Raw genomic sequence first — 21,917 nt, 5'->3', positions numbered from 1 at the left:
TAGCGTAAATTTTTTTATGTTTTTTATTTTTTTGAAACTGTCCATGTTCTATTTTTTTTATTATTTTAAATTATCTATTTTTTATTATTTAAAATATTTTATTTTTAAAAATTTGATCTAATTTAAATTATTAATATTTTTTATTATTGTTAAAAATTATATTTTTATATTTACAAATATAAGTATTTTGTTTATAAAAATTTTATATATCTCGTTTATGGTATAAATGGCATATATTTATAATTATTTTGTTTATTGTATAAATAAGATAAATTAATACAATGTAAATTAATAAATATATCATAAATTATATATTTTAGTAATTAAAATAATTAAATAATTTATTTAAAAAAATTCCCAACATAGTTGTCAATTCTTTTGGAATCTTTTTACATTCTTTTTAAGAAGTATAAACATAAGGTAAAATAATTAGGCCTTTACCTAAATAAAATGGATGGGAAAAATTTTTACTCAAATACAACAATTAAGATTCTTTTATTTGTGTGTTCTGTTATTGTTTCATGTAATCCGTAGTAACATACCACGTTTTAGAGGATTATACGTAAATCGTGGCAAGTTACCACGGTTTATGAAAAAAGGTTTTTGAACATAAACTATTGTAATTAGATACGGTACGATTTATGAAGAAATATTTGTATGTATAAACCTTTGTTACTTGCCACGGTTTATAAAAAAGAAAACTCTATATACACAAATGAAAATTTATGTAATATTTGTACAATATTTTTTTTAGTTTCAATCAATAAGCATTTAAAAAATAATCTTTGAATCATAAACCATGTAATTTAAAGATCATTGTATTCATATTTTCTAAAATTTAAAAAAAATAATTTTTTTGTATTATTATAATTAGTTGAACGGAAAAATAATAACAATAACGTCGTAATTTTAATTAATAAAATAAAATAATTTATTAATTTATATTAAATTATTAATTTTAGTTAAACTTAAAAATGAATAACACTTTAAAAATAATTGTACATAAAATATTATGTGAAGATAAATATAAATATCAGGATAGTTAATAAATAATTATTGAAAAATAAAAAAAAGCAAAAAATGATATTATAAAATAATAAATTAAAATTTTAATTTATAATATTATTTAATTGATATATAACTAATTTTTTTCTTTAATTTTTTTACTATTTTAATTCTAACTTTATCTTATGTGAATCAACATGTATATATTGATTTATTATATTTTTAAATTAAATAATTAATTATTAAAATAATAAATTTATCATAATATAATAGCCATATTCATAATAGATAAATAATTAAATTTATTTATAATAATATAATAAAAATTTCTATAAAATAATAAATATATATTTCTATACATGGCCACTGCTACTAATATTTTAATCGCTATGTATCATGATTTGTCCATAAAAATAATGGATAATAAGTAGGTGCATCCGTGCACGTGCTTGGGGAGGAAAAATACCTATAATATAAGCTAGCTGACCAAGCAAGAGAGCTTCTTGGAAAGAGAAAATTAATTAACCAGCAATATTAAACTACCATCTCTACTCATAAAAGTATTTATAATTCACTTGTTATAAAAAATAATTTTATATTAATTTTTATATTATAAATAATAAATAAAAATTTAAAATATTTTTTATTAAAAAAAACTTAATTTTAATTTTTATTATAATTTTATTTAATTAATTAATTAAAACAATTAAAATTAATATAATTATTAATTTTTTATAATAATATTATTAAAATTTATCAATTTAAAAAAATTATTATTATAAAAAAATTTAATATTTCAAAAAATTTCATAAATAATAATAATATATTATATATAATATATAATTCGAATTTAAATTAACTAGTAACATTAATTAACTTAAATGAATATGTGGTTACTACGTACCTTATGAAATTACCAATTACTTAATTTCTGTAATACAAGAAAAAAAAATTTAATGGCTTTATAATTAACAACAATAAAAAAGTTTGTAAAAATTAAAATAAATATAACTAATATTTATAAAGAATAATAAATTTATTATTATTAAAAACATCTATTATTATTTTTAATTTATTTAAATATTTTTTAAAGCAAAATCATGACATTTGTTATAAATTTATTTGTTATTTTTACTTTTGAGTCCCTTTTCACAAAGACTCTTTATATTAGCTCCAATAAAATCACACCAAATTAGTTCCTAAAGTGTTTAAAGCCGGGTCGAATCTTCGGATCGGGTCGGACCATGCACACCCCTAATTTATGACTATTAATTAATTATTAATATTTAAAAATATAAAATAAAATATATTATTAAATTAAAAATTAAATTAAAAAAATTAAATCGATAGTTAACAAAAAAATAAATTCTGTTAGTTTTAATATTTTTATATTAATATTTTAATAGTAATATATATAGCATGCATGGCAATATATTATTATATGTAGTAAGGCAATATCTTTTTTTCTTCGGTGGTTATGTAGCAAGCTAAGGTCTATAAATATTAAGGACACAGTCCTTTTGTGTTATCATTATTAAGTTGAACTTTGTTGGCCACTACTTCCCCAAAATATGGAGAGTCTCTCAACCACAACGTCCCCTTCTAGCAACAATAATGGTGGAGGAACCACATCATTTGCCAAGACCTGTTTTCACGGGGTTAATGGAATTTCGGGTTTGTTTTTTCAACTTTCTTTTTGTTCCTTATATTAATATATAGTACATTATTAGATGGTAATAAATTCAGAACGAGTGAGTGAATGTTCACACAACAACTGATGATAATTCAGAATTTTAGATGTTCCAAAAACACTTTTCCAATTTATTTAGTTTTGAAATAAGTATGTTATATTATTTGAGAACTTTTCATCCATAACAACCTATCTAGTTATTAATGGTATAGAACTTAAGAACATTCTCACTCACTCAAGGATTCTGTTTGCAAGTTGTTAGAAACGTTGTTTCAATTTAATTATATAGTTAAGAGTTGTTAAATACTTTGACTGATTTTTCAAGAGAACATACCGTTGGAATCTTAAAATTTGGAAAATACTTGCATTCTGCACTATATATGAACAAATTAAAATAACAAAATTCTAATGATGGATTCTTACCTGAAGTAGAATAATATTGCTTATTTTTTCTGATAAAAAAATTATAATTTGATTAATAAAAAACTGACATTTTTTTAATAAAAAATATTATATGTACATTAAAAAATAACTACTAAATCAACTATTATATAAATATAAATATATATTTGAAATAATTTTGTCTAATTCAAAAATCACATAAAACTTCACGTGTCATTTTCCATTAGTTTATAGTTAAAATTCATTATAAAATATAAAAGTACTATTACATGATGACAAACACCAATATTCTTGCTTCTGCGACGGAATAAGCCCAAATATTAAATAATTATTTTTAGTAAATATAAATGTATATAAAAATATATACTTTGGAGTGACATCGATCTAATATAATCCAGACGTGATGCATGTACCTCTCTTTTGGGTGTGTTTTGTAACTCACCATATCCAAGAGAAAAAAAAAAAAGCCGAAAAAAATGGGAGATGAAAGCGAGATATGAACAGGGACGCAGCTAAAAAAAATGTTGGAGGGATTGAATTATTTTAAATTAAAAAAATGTATTAGTTAAAAAAATCCTTGTATTTGCTACCTAACACTTTGTATAATATAAACTATTTTAATTTTTTATTTTAAAAATAAAGAAGAGTCTTATTCAAGTTAAAAGCTAGTCCATAGAAATCTGAAAAGAGAAGCATTTGAATTTTCTTTTTTTTAATGATCAATTCTTAGGCCCTTTATCTTCAATAATGCTTGATAAAAAAAAAAAAAGAGTTCATATACTTATCAATAAATTATAAAATTTGGTGAGGAATCCAACAAGGTGGCCAAAAAATAAAACAATGTAAATCTATTACCATCAATACAAAGTTCAACTACTATATATAATTCTTTTTAGAGAAATATTAAGAAATTATAAAAAATTTATTGTTTATGACAATTCCTTAACCATCAACTCAGTTTTTTTAGTTTAGTTCTTTTAGTTTAATAATTTAATAATATATTTTATTCCATACTCTTAAATATTAATGACTAATTAAATGGTTAAAAATAATAATTCTAATAGTCTCTAATATTTTTTTATTTTTAATAAAATATTTTCATTTCTACAATTTCAATATAACAACCTTCTTTAACTAATACTTGTTGGATTTCAGGAATTGGTATAGTGTCTATACCATTTGCATTAGCCTCAGGAGGTTGGTTAAGCTTAATATTTTTGTTCATCATATCCATAGCAGCATGCTACACAGGCTTATTAATCAAAAGGTGCATGGACAAAGATTCCACTATTGAATCTCTTCCTGACATTGGTCAAAGAGCATTTGGAGACAAAGGAAGGTTACTTGTAAACATTGCAATGAATTGTGAACTTTATTTGGTCATAACAGGGTACTTAATTCTTGAAGGAGATAACTTGAACAAATTAATATCTCATTTTCATGTGGATATTGGAGGATTGAGAATTACTGGAACACATTGTTTTGTTCTACTTTCAGCACTGATTATTCTCCCAACGGTATGGTTGGAAGATCTAAGCAAGCTTCTATCATATGTGTCAGCAACTGGGGCCTTAGCATCAATTATATTTCTATGTTCATTGTTGTGGAATGGTACAATTGATGGAACAAAACTTCATAGCAAAGGAGTACTCTTTAATTGGAAGGGAGTTCCTGCTGCAGTTAGCTTGTATGCATTTTGTTACAGTTCTCACCCTGTCTTTCCAAGTCTCTACACTTCCATGAAGAACAAGCATCAATTCTCAAATGTAAGAAATTTTTTTTTTTGTTTTTAACCAGTAATTTCATTGCTTAACTCGCTGTTAAGTAGAATTTAATTGAAGGAAACAGAGTATATACATATATTTCTGTGATAATGCTTGAGAGACAAAAAAAAAAAAGCCAAAACTTGTTTTATTTAGCATTTCATTAATTGTTGCAACAATTAATAAATGTTAAATAAGGCAAATTATGACTGTTTTTGGCTAATTTTCTTTAGTTACCAAACATTTCTGTGGCCGAAAACAGTTAGATGTGTCTGTAGTCTTAGTAAGAGGGGGAAGGGTTAAGGATTTACCGGTGTGAGATATCACATTGTTCGAGGAACCCTAGATGCTGTCGGAGTATAAGTAAGCATCTCTTGCAAAATATGAGCAACACCAAATCCCTCGAGTATCAAAAGTATTACTAGTATTGTTAGATAATAATTTTATAGTCTAACATGAATATCTATATTTTCGGTATGAATTTACATCTTCACACTATAATTGACATTCTGTTACAGGTGTTGCTGGTGTGCTTCACATTGTGCACTTTAGTATATGCAGCAACAGCAGTTTTGGGATACTTAATGTTTGGATCAGAGGTTGAATCAGAAATAACTCTGAACCTTCCAAAAGAAAAACTCAGTTCAAAAGTGGCAATATACACAACTTTAGTTAACCCCATAACCAAATATGCTCTCATGCTAAGGCCAATTGTGGATGCCGTAAAAAGCGTGCTTCCAAATCACTACAGCAAAAGGCCAAAGCTCACACATATACTAATTAGTAGCATATTGCTCTTCACCACTGTTGTTGTTGCACTCACTGTTCCATTTTTTGGGTACCTAATGTCCCTTGTTGGTGCATTGTTAAGTGTCTCTGCTTCATTCCTAGTGCCATGTGTTTGCTACTTGAAGATTTCTGGAACTTATGGGAAATTGGGATGTGAAATGGTCGTCAATTATTCCATAGTGTTAGTAGGAGTTGCAATTGCAGCATTTGGAACTTACACTTCCCTCTTAGAAATAATTAGGCATTTATAGTTGTAATTCCCCTTTTGTACTTTTTTTTTTTAAATAAAAATTACTAAGATTACTTACATATATCATGTATCGTAAGTAATCCATTTGGAAGTTTGGTTAAACCATGTGGTCTCCTATTGAATGCACCCGAGATTAAAATTTATTTAAAAATTTATTGCAGACTAATTAATTACTATATACACAAAATTTAAATTCTTGATATTTGGTTAAACAAATTGGTAAATTAATTACTAAATTAACCCAAGATTATTTCAAAGTTACAAATGTTAGTAGAGGCATCTTCCAGACAGGCCAGCTCATCTTCTATTCTATTCCCATCCGTTCTAGTACTGTGATTCAACCAAATAGATGGGCCAACGCTACAGTGATGATTTTTTTTTTCTACATGTGATGAAATTTGCTGTCATACCTTTGGGCATGACACGTTTCCTCTATTTTGCAGAATAGTCAAATAATGATTCAGAAGAGTCGGATTCGGATTGCTTTATACTTCAGATTTCATCACGTCTAAAGTCATGTGACTAATTCCGACAGCTTTTTTTTTTTTTTGGTATCCTGTTTGCTCGGAAGAGAGCCATCCATCTTTGATTCCTTCTATAAAGAATTCTGGATTAATTTTTCGGAAATCTCCTTTAAGATTTAATCTAAGCAATCGGTCGAATATTGAGTTTCGAATCGCTGGAATTGAATACTATAAAGTAAAGACTGAGGTGAACCCATCTTTTAGACTCTCACAAAATTGTGTAAAGAAAGAAAAAGAGAAGAGATGATTATTAGCAACATTTTGAATGTTTTTCATTGTCCATTTTGTAAGTATGGCCTTTAAAGGCCCACTTTTCGTTGGACCTTTTTTTTTCTTTTTTTCTAAGCCGAATTTTAGTTTTTTATTGGAGTTAATGGTAGAATTTGCTATCTCATAAGGAGCTCACAAAAGTTCGAACCTTCACTAAGCTCAAGAGGCTATAGAACTCATAATAGTAGTAGTGTATATGAGTGTATATGGGTGTGTGGTGTTAAAAAAAAAAAAATTTTTTTTAGACAGCCGAAACCTAATGGCAGTATCATCTATCTCAATAGGAGCTGCACCCAAATTTAAATGGTGCAATCTGTGGTGGCCACAAATTTAGTGTGACTATAATGTCTATGTTAGTTGCTACAATTATTTTTTTACACGTAAATAAAAAGAATTTTTTTTCTTTGACTTCTGTATTGTTAATCGCGAATATTAAGCAAGGACGATAAACACATGGCAGTTGATAAATTTGAATAGTGTTAGGGAGCCAATGACCTAAGCGTATAATGTGTATAATGGGCTAAATCTTTGGTCTATGAATAAAATGAACATCACCCATATTATCCAGAATAACCATCCGGATACCAGGGATAATAAACATCTCATATTTTGGGGTTCACCAAGAATCGAACTCTTGACCTTTCGGATCTAGAACTCTAATACCATATTATGAACCTACTCATCCCAAAAACATAACTTGACATTACAGTGTAACATTAATGGTCATATCTCTAATACTTTCTAAACCTCCATTGTACACATTGTACGCTTAAGCCATTGGCTTCCTATACTTTCTCGATAAGTTTTTAAATGATGCAAATTTATGTTAAAAAATAAAAAAATAGAAATTTTATACAACTCTTCTTCATTCTCTCACTATTACACTCTCAACTGTTCAACCATAGCTACCTGCAACACTTGTTTTTTTTTTTTCCTGGACAAGGTCTTCACCAAACCCGACCCATACTAGAAATTAATCATAACCTGAACACCCGACCCGGTATCCAAACGGTAACCCCTCCAATATTGTAATACATTTTGATCTCTAGCTCCCTCTCAACGGATCTTCACGCGGGAGCAGACCATTAGTGGTGCATCTATGGTAACTTGACTCTCTTCCGCCGAATGTGCTTCGACATAGGTGCTTCATGAATTTCCATTCCTGGGTGTGCTATGTCACTGCTGTTACTATTGAAGTCCTCATTTCTCTGTTGCGGTCCTTCAGTCCTTGTCCTTGTCGAATGTCTCCGTAGAGATGCCATCTGGTTGATGAAGAAACTGAGACTTTCTACGGTAGATCCGATGCTATTTTTTCTATGTAATAGCCATCGTATCCCTACAGTAAAACAATAAAATTTGACCGTCTTTAATTTTGTCAAGATAACTTAACTACACTAAAAACGCTCCACTTGTCACCATTTAATTAGAAAGTCAACTGTTAGTCACCGTTAGCCACCATAACCACGGCCACCAGAGACACAACCAATTTAAATCCTCAAATATATATATATATATATATATATATATATATATATATATATATAGATATATATATATGTTGGGAATAAGTAGTATGACCACAATCCAATCAATCATGTGTCAAATAATTTGTTATTGTTATTATATTAAATGTTAATATAATAAGGTCCTTGATTAAATTTAGAGATTTATCATTGTGATAGTGATCATAATATTGAGAGATAAATCTTTTATAATTTAATCTAAATTGTTCTTGGTCATAGGATTAATAAAAAGGACATTAATAATTCGGAAAGATCAATATATATATATATATATATATATATATATATATATATATATAAAATGGTCTTCATTGTATGAAGATTAATAGATCTCATTTATTAAATTATATATATAGATGGTGCATATAGGGATATGACCATTGAACTGGCTCACTCTGAGAATTCCTAATGGTTATAATTACCGCATATTTGTCAATAGGATATTCTCAAGATGAACATAGTAATAGAGTTTCCTTTGACCTGCGACTATCATAGTAATTAACAATGTATTTATTATACTTTGATTCTGGACACCTAATACCATAGGGTACTAGTTGAATGGATATTGAATATAATTTAAATACTTGTAGAATTAATGATTAGTCAATAAGGAATCCGTCAACTCTCGGCAAAGAGTTTGAGCTCTATGATTATAATGACTGGGATGAATAAAACCTTGGACAAGAAAATTGAATGAATGAAGAAATGAGTTTCTTAGGTCATTCACAGTTCATTATAATAATAGTAACGAGTTAGAGTTTGACAATTAAACCATACTTTAAGGGTTAACCAAGAGCTGGAAAGATGGAAGGAATTATACTTTGTTCTTCTAAGGTTCTTAGTAAAAATATATTACTTCATACTATTGGGTCGTTGAGGAGTGTTGCTAGACACCAACCTTGATTAGTAAATTTAGTATGACTAATTTACTACCCGCTTAGTATTGAATCTATGGGGTCACACACTAACGAGTGTTCTAATCTTTGCTATAGAATTAGTTAATTATTATTTTGATTTGATCAAATAAATAATTATATTAATTCAGATGGAATATTATTATATTTTTTACTAACACCAAAAATATAATAATAGTATGATAATTGAGAATATTAAATGAGATTTGAGAATAATTAGTTATTCTATTTCTAAATTTAGATGAGATCCTAACTAATTCTGTTTTCAAATTGAGTTAGTCAATCATTGCACGTTCCACCTTTTATGCGTGCGTAACTTGGATCTTGACGCCATGCAATTCTTGAAATATGCAAATATATGTATGTGATGAGTGAATAATATGTTTTTCTTAATTTATATTTTGGATGGATCAATGAATGATGATTTCTGCTTTCTGTAGGTATTGCTGATCCTGAAAATGAAGAGTTTAGGATTGAAATGGAATATAGTTTTAGAAAGTCAGTCGTCACAGCAATTAGATGTTACACTATATGTAGAGGAGTTGACTACAATTTGAGTCTCTAGCAATATAAATGTGTGAGTCTCTGGCCTCTACCTTTCTACCAAAGCAGATAGTAAAGAGTAAACTCCTCTGATCACCCCAATCTAAAACCATGGTAGAATCCCATTTCTCGTAAAGCGTCTTTTACCATTGGGCTCCACGTCTGATCTTTGACAGATCTAGTTTACAAACAATAAGATTTCTATTAAACTGGTACAACAAAAATATGTTCATTTATTAAATATATCTATTAATTTTAAAAAATAAATTATTTAATTGTACTAATTTAATTAAATAAATATATTTATTCATTAAATATATCTATTAAATACATTTATTCATTAAATAAATTTATTCATTATAACAAATAATTATTTAATAAAAAATATAATAATAATTTGATTGCACTAATTTACATAAATAAAAAATAAAATAAATATATCATATTATACTATTTACTTACTAGTTTAAATAATATAAGTACACTCATAAATAAAAAATAAAATAACATACAATAATATTATTATCCTTCATAATTATCATAAAAAATACCTTAAAATATTTTTTATAAATTCATAATAATTGTTCATTTTTGTAAATAAAAAATATTCGTTAATATTAATATTTAAATTATTTATTAAATCTATACAAAAATAATCACATTATAATCAAGAATTCCCAAAATTAATGAAATCTACATTTATATTATTTCTCTGTTTACTAATTAACAAACAAATATAAAATAAAATAAAATAAAATAAAGTACCTTAACTTTTTTTATAACCATTACATTTTATATTTTTACATTTTCGGTTATTATCATCATATTTTTTCTCTACATATTCGCCAATATTTTTTGCATCTTTCGTCAATTGCTTTAACACCAACCGCTTCAGGACTTCCATCACATGTTTGTGTTTCATGACGAAGAACATATGCTTACATGAGTATCCGTACATGTCCCAAAAGTAATAGTCACACTACAACCTTTTCATATTCTTGTCACATAAGACCACAATATGCCAGTTTGGGTGTCCGTATTCTTCCACTATGTACACTTTGGTGGTAAGCGACCGCCGAATCCCTACAAAGTTAACAGAGACAACGGCTTCAATTTCCTTCTTCACATCGTTGAAAATAGTTCGGGTATACACTCTAGCAGCAAACCCTTCTAGGGAGTCCAACAATGTCGTCAAGACCCGGTCACCATAGATTGACCTGAATTGAGATAGTAACTTGTTATTTCTAAACCCTCGAAGAAGCAGCTCAAGGTTTTGGACAAATTCGAGCATTGTGTGTTTAGATTGAAGAAACTTCTTCACAACGCTATTAATGCCCTTACACTGCGATGTTGTCCTAAACCCGGCACAAAACTTATCACGCAAGAATGCGTTGGCCCACATATCCCTCTTTCCATACACCTAGTTCCCCCACAAGGTACCATTCAATCCATACTCAACCGCTGCTTCGGCCCACTCGGTCTCAAAGTCATCGACCTCCATGTCTGCATACAACCACCTATTGAATTAGCTGGCTAAAGCCACATCCTTGACGTTAGATGTAATATTCTTCTCAATGTGCCATGCACAAAGTCGACGGATTGCCTTTGAAAAAAATTTTCGAACAGCCTCCCGGATGGAATCATCTCCATCAGTAACAACAACCGATGACACCTTGTTGCACATAACCTCCAAAAAATTCTCTAGCAGCCATGTATATGATGCGATGCTATGATCTAATACCAACCCAAAGCCAAATATACAAGTTTGCTTGTGATTGTTGCAGCCAGAGAAAATCACCAACGACCTATTGTATTTATTCTTCTTACATGTTAGTCGAATGCAAGGACATCGCCAAATACTGATAGTCAAGCCCACTTCCACCGTCTGCCAGAATAAATTAGCAAGCATGTCATCCACAGTAACATTATAGCTTTCCACAGACATCGGGTTGGCACAACTTTTCCCTCCAGGTACACTATAGCCAAGTTCGCATCCCCGTCGGCTATTCTAGCATGCCTCCTGCTGTCAACGTAGTTATAAGCATCCTTCTTCAGAAAACCAACTAGTGAATACCCTCTGACCTTGCCAGCTAGGAATTGCATCGTCTTCGACGTCGAAATTTCACACTCTTGCATCCCATTTATTTGAGCTTTTGCCAATTCTATCATGGACCAAAAATTTGGATTTAGGTGGACTATGCCATGATGTGTCAGCGCATGGTTGTGCTTCATGATAACCTTTTTCACCCTCCAGATGTTATTGCTTCTGTCAAGATATATGCACATCCTTACCTCACAATTTGTCCTTGTTTCCGGTTTGTAGGGTCTATCCACCCGATTGTAATGTTTCTTATGTCTGAACCCTTCTCTATTGCAAAAATATCTTCGCTTAATTAGGTTCCCTCCTCCGTCCTTTAACATTTCCCCTTTCGAATTCCAAAACCATGAAACTTACCCAACTTCTAGTAGAAATCATATGCATCTTCTTCCATTGGAAATACCTTTCTTAATATGTCGTCATCGGTCAGAGAAGCAACATCTCCATAATCAACACCGTCGTCACTCCGTGTGTACAACACATCTTTCAAGTTAACTGTTTCCATCTACAAATTCACCTGTATAACTCGTGACACAACCAATCATAACACACTAAAAGCAAGTCGTATAGATATTCTCTTATGTACATTCATATGTATCATTAAACTCGTACATAGCTGAATATGCCAACACACTTTAGTTTTCATCAACTGGGCGTAGCACTACATTCAATGAAACTACATTTCCTAAATAAAAACCACACAATTTTAACATTGGCCTAATCTATATCCGCACAAGCACATACTATCATACCCACTGCCGACAAGAACAGGACTAACATTGCTAAATATTTAATATTCATCAAAATCCATAACTCGAAACATACAGGCCACAATTCAACACCCAATTTAAATCGAATAAGGGATTTATAAACATCAGCGAGAAACCACTAGGAATTGAATAATAATCACTAGCCGCTAAATTTCACCCTACAACTTCCTATAGATAAAGGTACCAGAACATACCAATCGCGCTAGACTCCAATCGTGTATGAGAGCCCCTTCGGTACTGGCTAGCTGATGAATACCCTATTATCCTATATCTTTTAGGGACGATGACATCTACACTCCAATTATTGCACCATCCGAGTATCACGGCTAGGGTTCCCACGTTTTCTTCCCTTCAAATGTTCTTGATGAATATGTTCTCCTTTACTCTTTTTCTTAATTTACAACGATATTTTCTTAATCTAAATTAAAGATCCTATTGTCTCCAACCCAATTTGTTATTTTCACTCATATTTATTTTTTCTTCGTTATTGGGTCGGCGTGAATAAAGCTCACTTTGACTACTGTTTCATTTAAAAAAATGTCAACAAAAACAATTCTTCAGTAAAAAATAATGCTCAACATGCACAGCCCAACACTATTGAAAAATCCAATTGGCCCACCAAATGTGTTCTCCAAAAATTATTTAACTACATCCTTCCATTAACAATCACACATTAACAATTAATCCTCTCCAACATTAATGACCCATATCTGAAAAGCACTTTTCTTTCCTTCTTGTGTCAGAAAAATTCTGTGCATGTTGACTTCCCATGTCCATGTGACACCGCACGTGTCGTGCAATGAAGATATACACATGGCATCCATACGTCCGGATATTTTCTGGTGTCCATACCATAGCCTTTGCCTTGTTATTATCCTCTTCATTCCTCTCTCATAATCCAAACTAGTGTGTTCCCCGCGCTTCACGCGGGTTATCCCATAATATTGTTTTTTTTTAGTTTGTTATTCAATGTAATATACATATAAAAGTTTATATATAAATAATAAATTTTATTTTTTTAGGAGTTATTTTAAATAACGTATATTTTATATATTATTTTTATTAGGTTTTATTAAGTTATTAATTGTTATTTTTTTTATATTTATGTAAAATCATTATATACAAAAAATTGTATATGAGAAATAGATTGATTAATATTTATCTATGAATTAAAATTTTTATCTTTAACATAAAATCATTCATTTTAAAAGTTTAAGTTTTTAAAATTACCTAATCTTATCCTGTTAAATCAAATTTATTTTTTACATTTCGAAATATATTATATTTCTAAAATTTTTATCTAATATCATAAATTACAATTATGATAAATTTTCAAGATTTTAATTATAATCAATAAATTTAACGTAAGAATCCATATATTAAATATTTTACGGTGTTAGGTTAAACATAAATAATTATTAGTGTTGGTTGTTTTATCTATTTAATATTATAAGATTTAGTTTATTTTATTTAGTTATTCTTTTGGTACTTAGAACACACATATTTTCATAATAGAGATTTGTAGAGACGTCATTAGTGTAAAACTTAAAGGTTTTATATTAGTATCAGTATTAATAAGTAGTTAATAGAGCATGTGCAAGACTGTAACAAAAGTCATCAATGCACATCAATGACTAAGGAAAATTGTAATATAAAAACTATAATTACGAATTTGGTAGATTTAATAATATTAGTTAAGTAAAAGTTTCTGGTATTTGAATGTATAAGGATATGATTAATTGAATTTTGATTAATCACCTTTTTATTAGGAATAAAAAAATTTATAATCAAAATCCAAAAAAGGGGTGAAGTTAGAATTAAATAATTTTGTATTTATTTGAAGCAAACACTTGTTCTTATGATGTGTCTTAAATGTTTACAGGTGTTAGTTAAAGAAGGTTCACCCACCTTTTTATTGAAATCCACTAACTCTTTATAAGAAGCATTCCTTCATAATTAATTATCCTACCTACTACATCCATCAAGAGAAACAAAAAGGCATAGAAAGATGCTGGCTAAAATATTCCTTCAAATTAAGCCTCCGCCTGTTTGGTCTTTTCAGCTACTGACTATTTCCTTCGAGTAGAAGCTTTGTTGGCTCAGAAGATGTTTAAAGAGTTCCAATTTGGGCAAAAGGTAAACTAATAAAGTTGTGTAAATGAAGTTTTATGTAAAGATGATATTATTATTCTCTATGTATTTGTATAGTTTATTTAAAGCATTAATCCCCTTTCTTTTAATTTCCTGAAGAAGTAGATGCATCGGAGCTTCTATTTTAAAATGGGTTGAAAAAGTAAATGCATCGGAGCTTCTATTTTAATATGGGTTAGCTTTTCAGAAGTAGCTCAAGCTTGGATTAATTAGTTTTTTTTTAATTTATAAATTTATTTAATTTGTGCTTGATTTTTTTTCTATTTTAGTTGATTATCTGTTGATCGTACTTTATTTGTTATATATATCTATTTTTTTTAGAATTGATGATAACTTTGTATTTTGGTTTAATTTATGATAAATTTAATTTGAAACGGATACCATTATTTGATCTATGCATGTAACTATAAAACGGATTCCCTTTAAATATTTATGGAGGAAAAAAATTATCTTTATGATAGTATGATGCTCAATATTAAATTGTGAGTATAAGTAGATTGTACATAGATACCGTGAATAATTAGATAGTATGGATAATTTCAGAAATCTTTAAAAAGTAATATTAAATCACCGTAGAAAGTAAATATATTTAATATAATTAGTGATCTCTATACCAAGTTGATTAATCTTATTCTGGTTCTGCTAATAAATGACTAATTAATGGTTTGGATTTAACAGGTTTGTGAAGTTGCAGCTTTCTTTGAAGTTATATGAAGTTGCAGAAAAATATAAACTTTTTCGAAAAAAAAACTGCAATTATATTTCATCTCCATAATGAGGTTCATTACTTTACTTGTAATATTTATTACTTGATCTGAATGGAAACTTTGAAACATTAGTTTTTGGCAGAATAACTGATGTACCTCAAGGTATGTTGTAGAAATACAAATATACATATACAATTATTGAGACTTATTTTTTCTTTGAATTTTAGGCTAAGAGTATGGATGTTGTTTGGGGAGAAACAGTTGATGTCGATGGTCAATTGTGAAATTTCAGGTTTCCGTCCTCTTTAGATTTACTTTTGAAGTTCATAGCGTTGATTATGAGCAATATATATATTTTGAACACCCTACTATGGAAAAAAAGATGCTCTCTTTTTTCTTTGTTTTGCGTTTTCTGTCTGCATCCACTCTATTTTTGCGATGCAGATATTCTTTTAGGATTTATGAGTGAAGTTTGCAAATGGATGATTGGAATAATCTGTGAATTATAATGTTACAACTGTTTGGGAATTTGATGGCTTATTTTTTTTGTATCACTATTTGTAATTGTAGCATCTTGTGATTTTGTATTATCCGTATGACAATTTTTGTTTTAGCCTATGCTTGCCAAATTTCTGAATATTTTTGTGTGCATTAATCTGTGCATGCTCCTAGTATGTAACACTACAACAAAACAGCATTTTGGCGATGGTTTTTTTTAATGCTTGACGACGGTTTTTACTGTCACTAAATGGTTTTGCGACGGTTAAAAAAAGCGTCACAGATTTGAGCGTCGCTAGTTGACATAGTGACGGTTTTGGACCACCGTTGGTAAGGAGTGTCGCTAAATTGTTTGTAACGGTTTTTGAAATATAAAACCGTCACTAATTTGTAACACTTGTAAATGTGTTTTTTATGATGTATTTCGCGACGTTTTGAAACTGTCGTTAAATTACTAATTCCTGTGACAGTTTTTTCTTATATTTCATAACTATTTTAAACCTTATATTTCATAACTATTTTAAACCGTCACTAAGTTACTAGTTTTTATGACCGTTTTTAGGTATATTTAGTGATTATTTAAACTGTCACAATATTTTTAGCGACGATTTTTCAATTTAAAACCGTCACTAAGTTACTAATTTCTGTAGCAGTTTTTTCCTTTATTTAGTGACTGTTTTAAACTGTCATAGTCTCTCCAATATCAATGCTTTCTTTTATTAATTATTGCATAAATAATTTCTATTATAAATAATAATTTATGTGTCTACCAACAAAATAATAAATGGCACTATATTTCAATAAATTTAAACTTAATTGCACAAGTTTTACATAGTCATAATTCATAAAATGTAAATTCAAAAAATCCCAACTTAATCCAAACATATAAAGCTAACAATTGTACTTGTAACTTAATCCTCAAAATTTCTCCGCAACTACTTCGCTTCACCTTCAACCTCAATAGTATCCAGTTTCAACAATTGCTTTACAAGCAACTCTTTTCCTCTACAAATGAGATAATGCAATTATTAGAATGCATTTGGTGAATATTGCTAATAATAATTTTATGAGAATTCATGAAATGCAGTAAATAAACATGCTAATAAAGATGAAATTAAACCATGCTAGAAATCCATTGGTTAAGAAGAATGATCAACAACAAAGCCCCTAGATCATTACTGACAGTGACAATAACAATAAATATTTAAAATCCTCAGAACCAGTAATAATTATAGGAAGCTCAGGATCAAAGCATATAGCAGATACATTATGTGTGTGACCCTCCAAAGTCTAGACACAACTTTTAGTCTGATAATCACATACCTGTTTCATAGGTTTTATCCATGTAATAATTCCAATCTATATATACATAAAAGGCAAACAAATCTTAACAAAGTGTAAAGAAAATAGAAAACAGAAAGCAAACCTTTGTAGTGTGATCATCAGATCTAGTTATTAGGTAAGGTTTGTCACCACCTGTAAAGTAATCAACACAATTCACTCCTTTCTGATGAGCATCCAATGTAAAATTAGGGTCTAGAGAGCCAAGATTCCAAATCTGCAAGGAAGATTATGGCATTAATGCCCTATATTGCAAATTTCTAAAAAAAAAACAGCTAGTGAAGTTGAATCCTTTAAAAATGATATTAGTATAATTCAGATGCTATTCATTAAATCTTAAACTATCTTACAGGTTAGATATACCTTTTACTTTTTACCTAAAAAATAACTCAGACTAAAAAAATTATAAATCATAAATAAACCAAGAGCTGTCATCTAGTAGCCTTTGGTGATCTGATACTTCTTCATCACATGATGGAATTTTTTCACTGGTTTTAGGAATATGCTGCAAGTACAGACAAGAGACATTTGTATTAATATCCTAATTGGAATTCTATAGCTACACTTACATATAAAGCACTAAATTCAATATATTCACTACATAAACACTTGGATCAGAAGCTACAATCCTTCAACTCAAACAGAGTTACCCAAATAGTATATCATATACACTTGGATCATAATGCTTTTTCAACATGAGATTAAATATCTAGTTTTGTTTGACCTTGGGGAAAAAAATGATATCCAACCCCAATGCATTAACCTTGGAACATGCAAATCTTTGAATCACAACCTTTTTTCCCCTGAAAAAGAAATATAACAAAGAAATATACCAATAGCTTTAATTCTAATTTTAACATCATGGGGACCTAAAATTGAAGATTGTTGATCATCACAGTACTCAATACATGAGCTTCAATCACTTTTATTAGATACCATGAGTGTACAAGTTAAATGTCTTGAAATTTTAATTATGGATAAGATCAATTTATCTAAAGAATGAAGTGGATATGGTTGAATTGATAGATTTTTAACACCAAGAATCCAAGATAGAAAGGTGAAATCCCAGACTAAAGTTCGGCTAATTTAATTAGCTTTTCCATCTTTAAAGTAGCAATTTACAGAATTCAAGAAGTGCACTAACCAGATCATGATGTCACACAAAAATATTAAAAAATCAAGAGAAGAAATAAGAAATTGAGCATTCAAAGAAATCTAGTTAAAGCATTTCATCGAACGTGTTGAGTGCTAGTAAAATTAAAAAGAAACAAGAGATTTCAAAGTAAAAATTGCAAATATCAATATGAGAATATAATCATTATGATAAATTACAGCAAAATAGAGCACCAAAACCAAAAATTTTAGATATAGTCAAAAAACTTCTTACATGGCATCAATTTCATCCCATGTCATGGTCTCCAGGGTCAAGAATATGCAGATCATTCAAAAGAGTCCCCTTTGCATGTTGTCCACCAAAAATTACTAAGCTTGTTCCAACAGGGTTAGCTGATTGGCCTCCACGTGACACCTAGGAAACCAACATGATAAAAGGGCACTTAACAAGCCATTATTGAATTTCTATAAAAATAGAGGAACATTCATTGCTAAAACTCACAAATTTATCTTTCTATTTATTAGTCTTAGAGAAATACTGATGTGAAATGTCACGTACTTCTAGTACAAGTTCTGAGATTTTACAAGGATTCTTAAGATAAAAATTATAAAAGAATAAGGGATACATACTGGAGCTTTGCCAAAAGTCTTCAAAGTTGACCAAGTTGAAGTTTGTATAAATTCTGTAAAATAGTACAATAATATATTTTTTTAAAATTATCTATCATTTAGTCTTTAAAAAAAATTAAAAAATAAGTAACTTTTCATAAAAAATAAGTAACTTCTTATAAAAATATATATTCAAATTAATTAAATAATATTATTTAAATAAAAAAATTGACTAAAAACTGAAAATTTAAAAAATAAATAGCATTTCTCTTATTATATAAAACAAATATAAAATTGAAACGTGCTTCTGCCACTTGAAATCAAGTTCGAAGTCCAAAAAATACTAAAGACTTACAACCAGTCATCCAAAAAATATTAAACTAAAAAACACTAATTCTGGTCTAAAACTGGTATTAAAGAGAAAGAAAGCACTAGTAAAAATAGCAGCAGCAGTAGTCTCGCAATGTGAAATATATTAGCAATGGAGAATTGGAAATCTCATATATATATTAGCAATTCCATTTCTGTCTCATGACACATATGCTACATTAATTTATTTCCTATAATATAGAAGTTAGACACCTAAGTCAATATGAACACAAGAAAGTTAGTAAGAGATAGTTTTTTTATACTAGTAGTGATGGTGGTCTTTTGCTTTTAGCTTTTGCTATAAATTAGTCATCAAGCTCACATCAAGTTTATAGGTGCACAAAAACAAAACTATCAGGTTTTACAAGGATGGACATAAGATAGAGAGATGAAATCTAAGACTAAAGTTCAGCTAATTAGCTTTTCCATTTCTAGTATAGCAATTTGCATAATTCAGGAAGATGACTAACCGATTGCACAAAAACATCAAAGAAATCAAGAGAAGAAATAATAAAGGGAGAATTCAAAGAAATCTAGTTGAAACATTTCATCGAATATGTTAAGTGCAGAAAAAAAAGTGAATTCTATACTCTTAATACTGTTACATGCACATAAACAAAGTAAAACAAAACACAATTGCACGATATATAAGTAAAATGGAGAAGAATTATGACCAGAACAGTTCCGAGATTGTAAATTGCCTGATGGAAATCAAATTGTAAACTGAATAGCTGCACGGAACTGCATTGAAGAATATTGGAAAGTTAAAAAGTGGAAGAGAGAATAAGTTATATGCTAAAGGACATAGTAAATGTAAAGAACTGGTTTGCAAATTCTATCTGGTATCCTCCTATAACTTTTGTACCTTGCTGATAGCAGTTCTTACAATCTGATTTACAAGATGATGAATGACTTTGGTTATCATAGTAATATTAACTAATAAATAAAATGAAATTTAAATACCTGAAAAATTTCTAAAACATCTCGGAACAAGTTTATCTGACTATTAAGATCCTTTTTGGCAGAATCCTTGCCACGGGATGAATGAGACTGTTTAGCCCAAAAATCGCACAGCACGATATTTCACTATAACTGAAACTTGAAAGTAGTAACTAGTAGTAGTAAGTATTGAAAGGATAATGACAAACAAAAAAGAATTCTCAAAATTGTTCATTAATAGTACTCAGAAACTCGGTTAAAACGGAGCACAAATTAAACCAAGATCCACTAACAATATCATTCTATAGACCTAACACAAAAGAAAATAGGTTGAAGCATTTCATCGAACATGTTGAGTGCATTCAAAGAAATAATAAATAGAGCATTCAAATTAAAGAAATCTGGTTGAAGCATTTCATCGAACATGTTGAGTGCAGGTAAAATTAAAATGATATAAGAGAATTCAAAGAAACAATCGCAAGTATGAACATGAGGATATAATCATAACAGTAAATTGCAGCAACAACAAAGAAATTGCAGGAAAAAATATAGTAAAAGAACAAGTAAATACTCACTATCAGTGTTCAGTGGGGTTGGAAAAGAAGAAAAAAATCGCCAAATGGAGAATTAGGGTACGGTTCGCACACATAAAATAGGAGAAGAGAAAGGACGACGCGGGGGACGACGAACAGTGAAAGGCGAGCGCGAAGCGCAACGGTGAACAGCGAACGCGACTGCGACGCAGCGACGGTGAACGGTGAATGCGATCTGCGACGGTGAAGGTAATGGTGTTACTTTTCCTGTTTCTCGTCTCTTCTCATTTCATCTCAAACAGCAGAGTAAAAGGAAGAGTGAAGAGAGATAAATTTCATTACTGACGGTCAAAAAAATTATATTATAAGTGTCACAATGTTAATTAATGGAGACCCTTAGAATTAGGGTCACAAATTTAGTGTAGCTATATAACTAATTTGGTGTAGTGTAAGCATCTCTATCTCAAGATTTCAAAATGAACACTCTATAATATGAATTTAAAAGAGTTTTCGTTGATGTCAGAATACTGAAGGCAGTGTGGCTATTGAAAGTTCAAAGGCTGCTGATGAAGCTGCTGAAATTATTTTTAGTGAAATTATTCTGGCATCAAAGGTTCACTACATAGTATTCACTGAATGAATTGCACAGACTTGATATTGGCACTACCATGAAAGAGGTACTGATTATAGCTTCTCCTTGATATGCATGTATAATGAAATTGGAATGGCAATATCAATTCATAGGCTAATGATCTTTTTCTCTATGTATGTTCTTGGTTTTAAACATTTGTTTTCTTTTGTGCCAGTTGTAAGAATGTTTTCATAAAGGTTCTCTCATGAGCAGGGGTGCGCTCAATAACATTTCATCCGGATGGAAGAATTGGACATGAAGATGCCTTAAAGGTAAAGGATTGTGAAAGATAATATAATATAGCACTTGAATAAGGATAAAAAGAGTCATTTAAAAGTGTCAAAATGATATATTGTTGGTGTATTCATGGGAGACTGTTAAGCTATTATTTTCAGTGGCAATTTTATGAGTTTTTAGGTACCAAATTTTTTATTTTCAATAGAAATTTGAGAAATTACATATGTATTTATTAACTACGGTATAAA

At 29.2% G+C, this 21,917-nt stretch overlaps 1 protein-coding gene and 3 long non-coding RNA genes across 7 annotated transcripts; 2 read left to right on the top strand and 2 right to left on the bottom strand.

Annotated features, from left to right (window-relative positions):
* Positions 1 to 2,519: 2,519 nt before the first annotated feature.
* On the top strand, positions 2,520 to 6,001 carry LOC112702782 (amino acid transporter AVT1I). Its single transcript, XM_025753962.3, has 3 exons — positions 2,520 to 2,679; positions 4,253 to 4,863; positions 5,379 to 6,001. The coding sequence occupies exons 1-3, from the start codon at positions 2,577 to 2,579 to the stop codon at positions 5,898 to 5,900; spliced, it is 1,236 nt and encodes a 411-aa protein (XP_025609747.1). The 5' UTR covers positions 2,520 to 2,576; the 3' UTR covers positions 5,901 to 6,001.
* A 4,434-nt stretch (positions 6,002 to 10,435) lies between these two features.
* On the bottom strand, positions 10,436 to 12,964 carry LOC140174212 (uncharacterized). The gene is made up of 2 exons (XR_011863450.1): positions 12,736 to 12,964; positions 10,436 to 12,288 (listed from the first exon to the last, which is right to left on the bottom strand). It is a non-coding gene; the product is annotated as an uncharacterized lncRNA (long non-coding RNA).
* A 1,161-nt stretch (positions 12,965 to 14,125) lies between these two features.
* LOC112702781 (uncharacterized) lies at positions 14,126 to 16,015 on the top strand. 2 transcript variants are annotated; one of them, XR_003811099.2, is made up of 3 exons: positions 14,372 to 14,677; positions 14,792 to 14,866; positions 15,371 to 16,015. It is a non-coding gene; the product is annotated as an uncharacterized lncRNA (long non-coding RNA). The 2 variants fall into 2 exon arrangements; XR_003154271.3 differs by lacking the exon at positions 14,792 to 14,866 and having other exon boundaries at positions 14,126 to 14,677.
* Positions 16,016 to 16,675: 660 nt separating this feature from the next.
* Positions 16,676 to 21,191, bottom strand: LOC112702780 (uncharacterized). 3 transcript variants are annotated; one of them, XR_011863448.1, is made up of 6 exons: positions 20,844 to 21,191; positions 20,293 to 20,427; positions 20,004 to 20,070; positions 18,626 to 18,766; positions 17,324 to 17,743; positions 16,676 to 16,902 (listed from the first exon to the last, which is right to left on the bottom strand). It is a non-coding gene; the product is annotated as an uncharacterized lncRNA (long non-coding RNA). The 3 variants fall into 3 exon arrangements; XR_011863449.1 differs by having other exon boundaries at positions 17,324 to 17,455; positions 20,844 to 21,189; XR_003154267.3 differs by having other exon boundaries at positions 20,293 to 20,421; positions 20,844 to 21,189.
* Positions 21,192 to 21,917: the final 726 nt, after the last annotated feature.

The sequence above is a fragment of the Arachis hypogaea genome, chromosome 7 (genome assembly GCF_003086295.3).
Source record: "Arachis hypogaea cultivar Tifrunner chromosome 7, arahy.Tifrunner.gnm2.J5K5, whole genome shotgun sequence".
Lineage (NCBI taxonomy): Eukaryota > Viridiplantae > Streptophyta > Magnoliopsida > Fabales > Fabaceae > Arachis > Arachis hypogaea.
The sequence above is the reverse complement of the archived record's forward strand: the minus strand, read 5'-3'. Positions and strand labels throughout refer to the sequence as shown.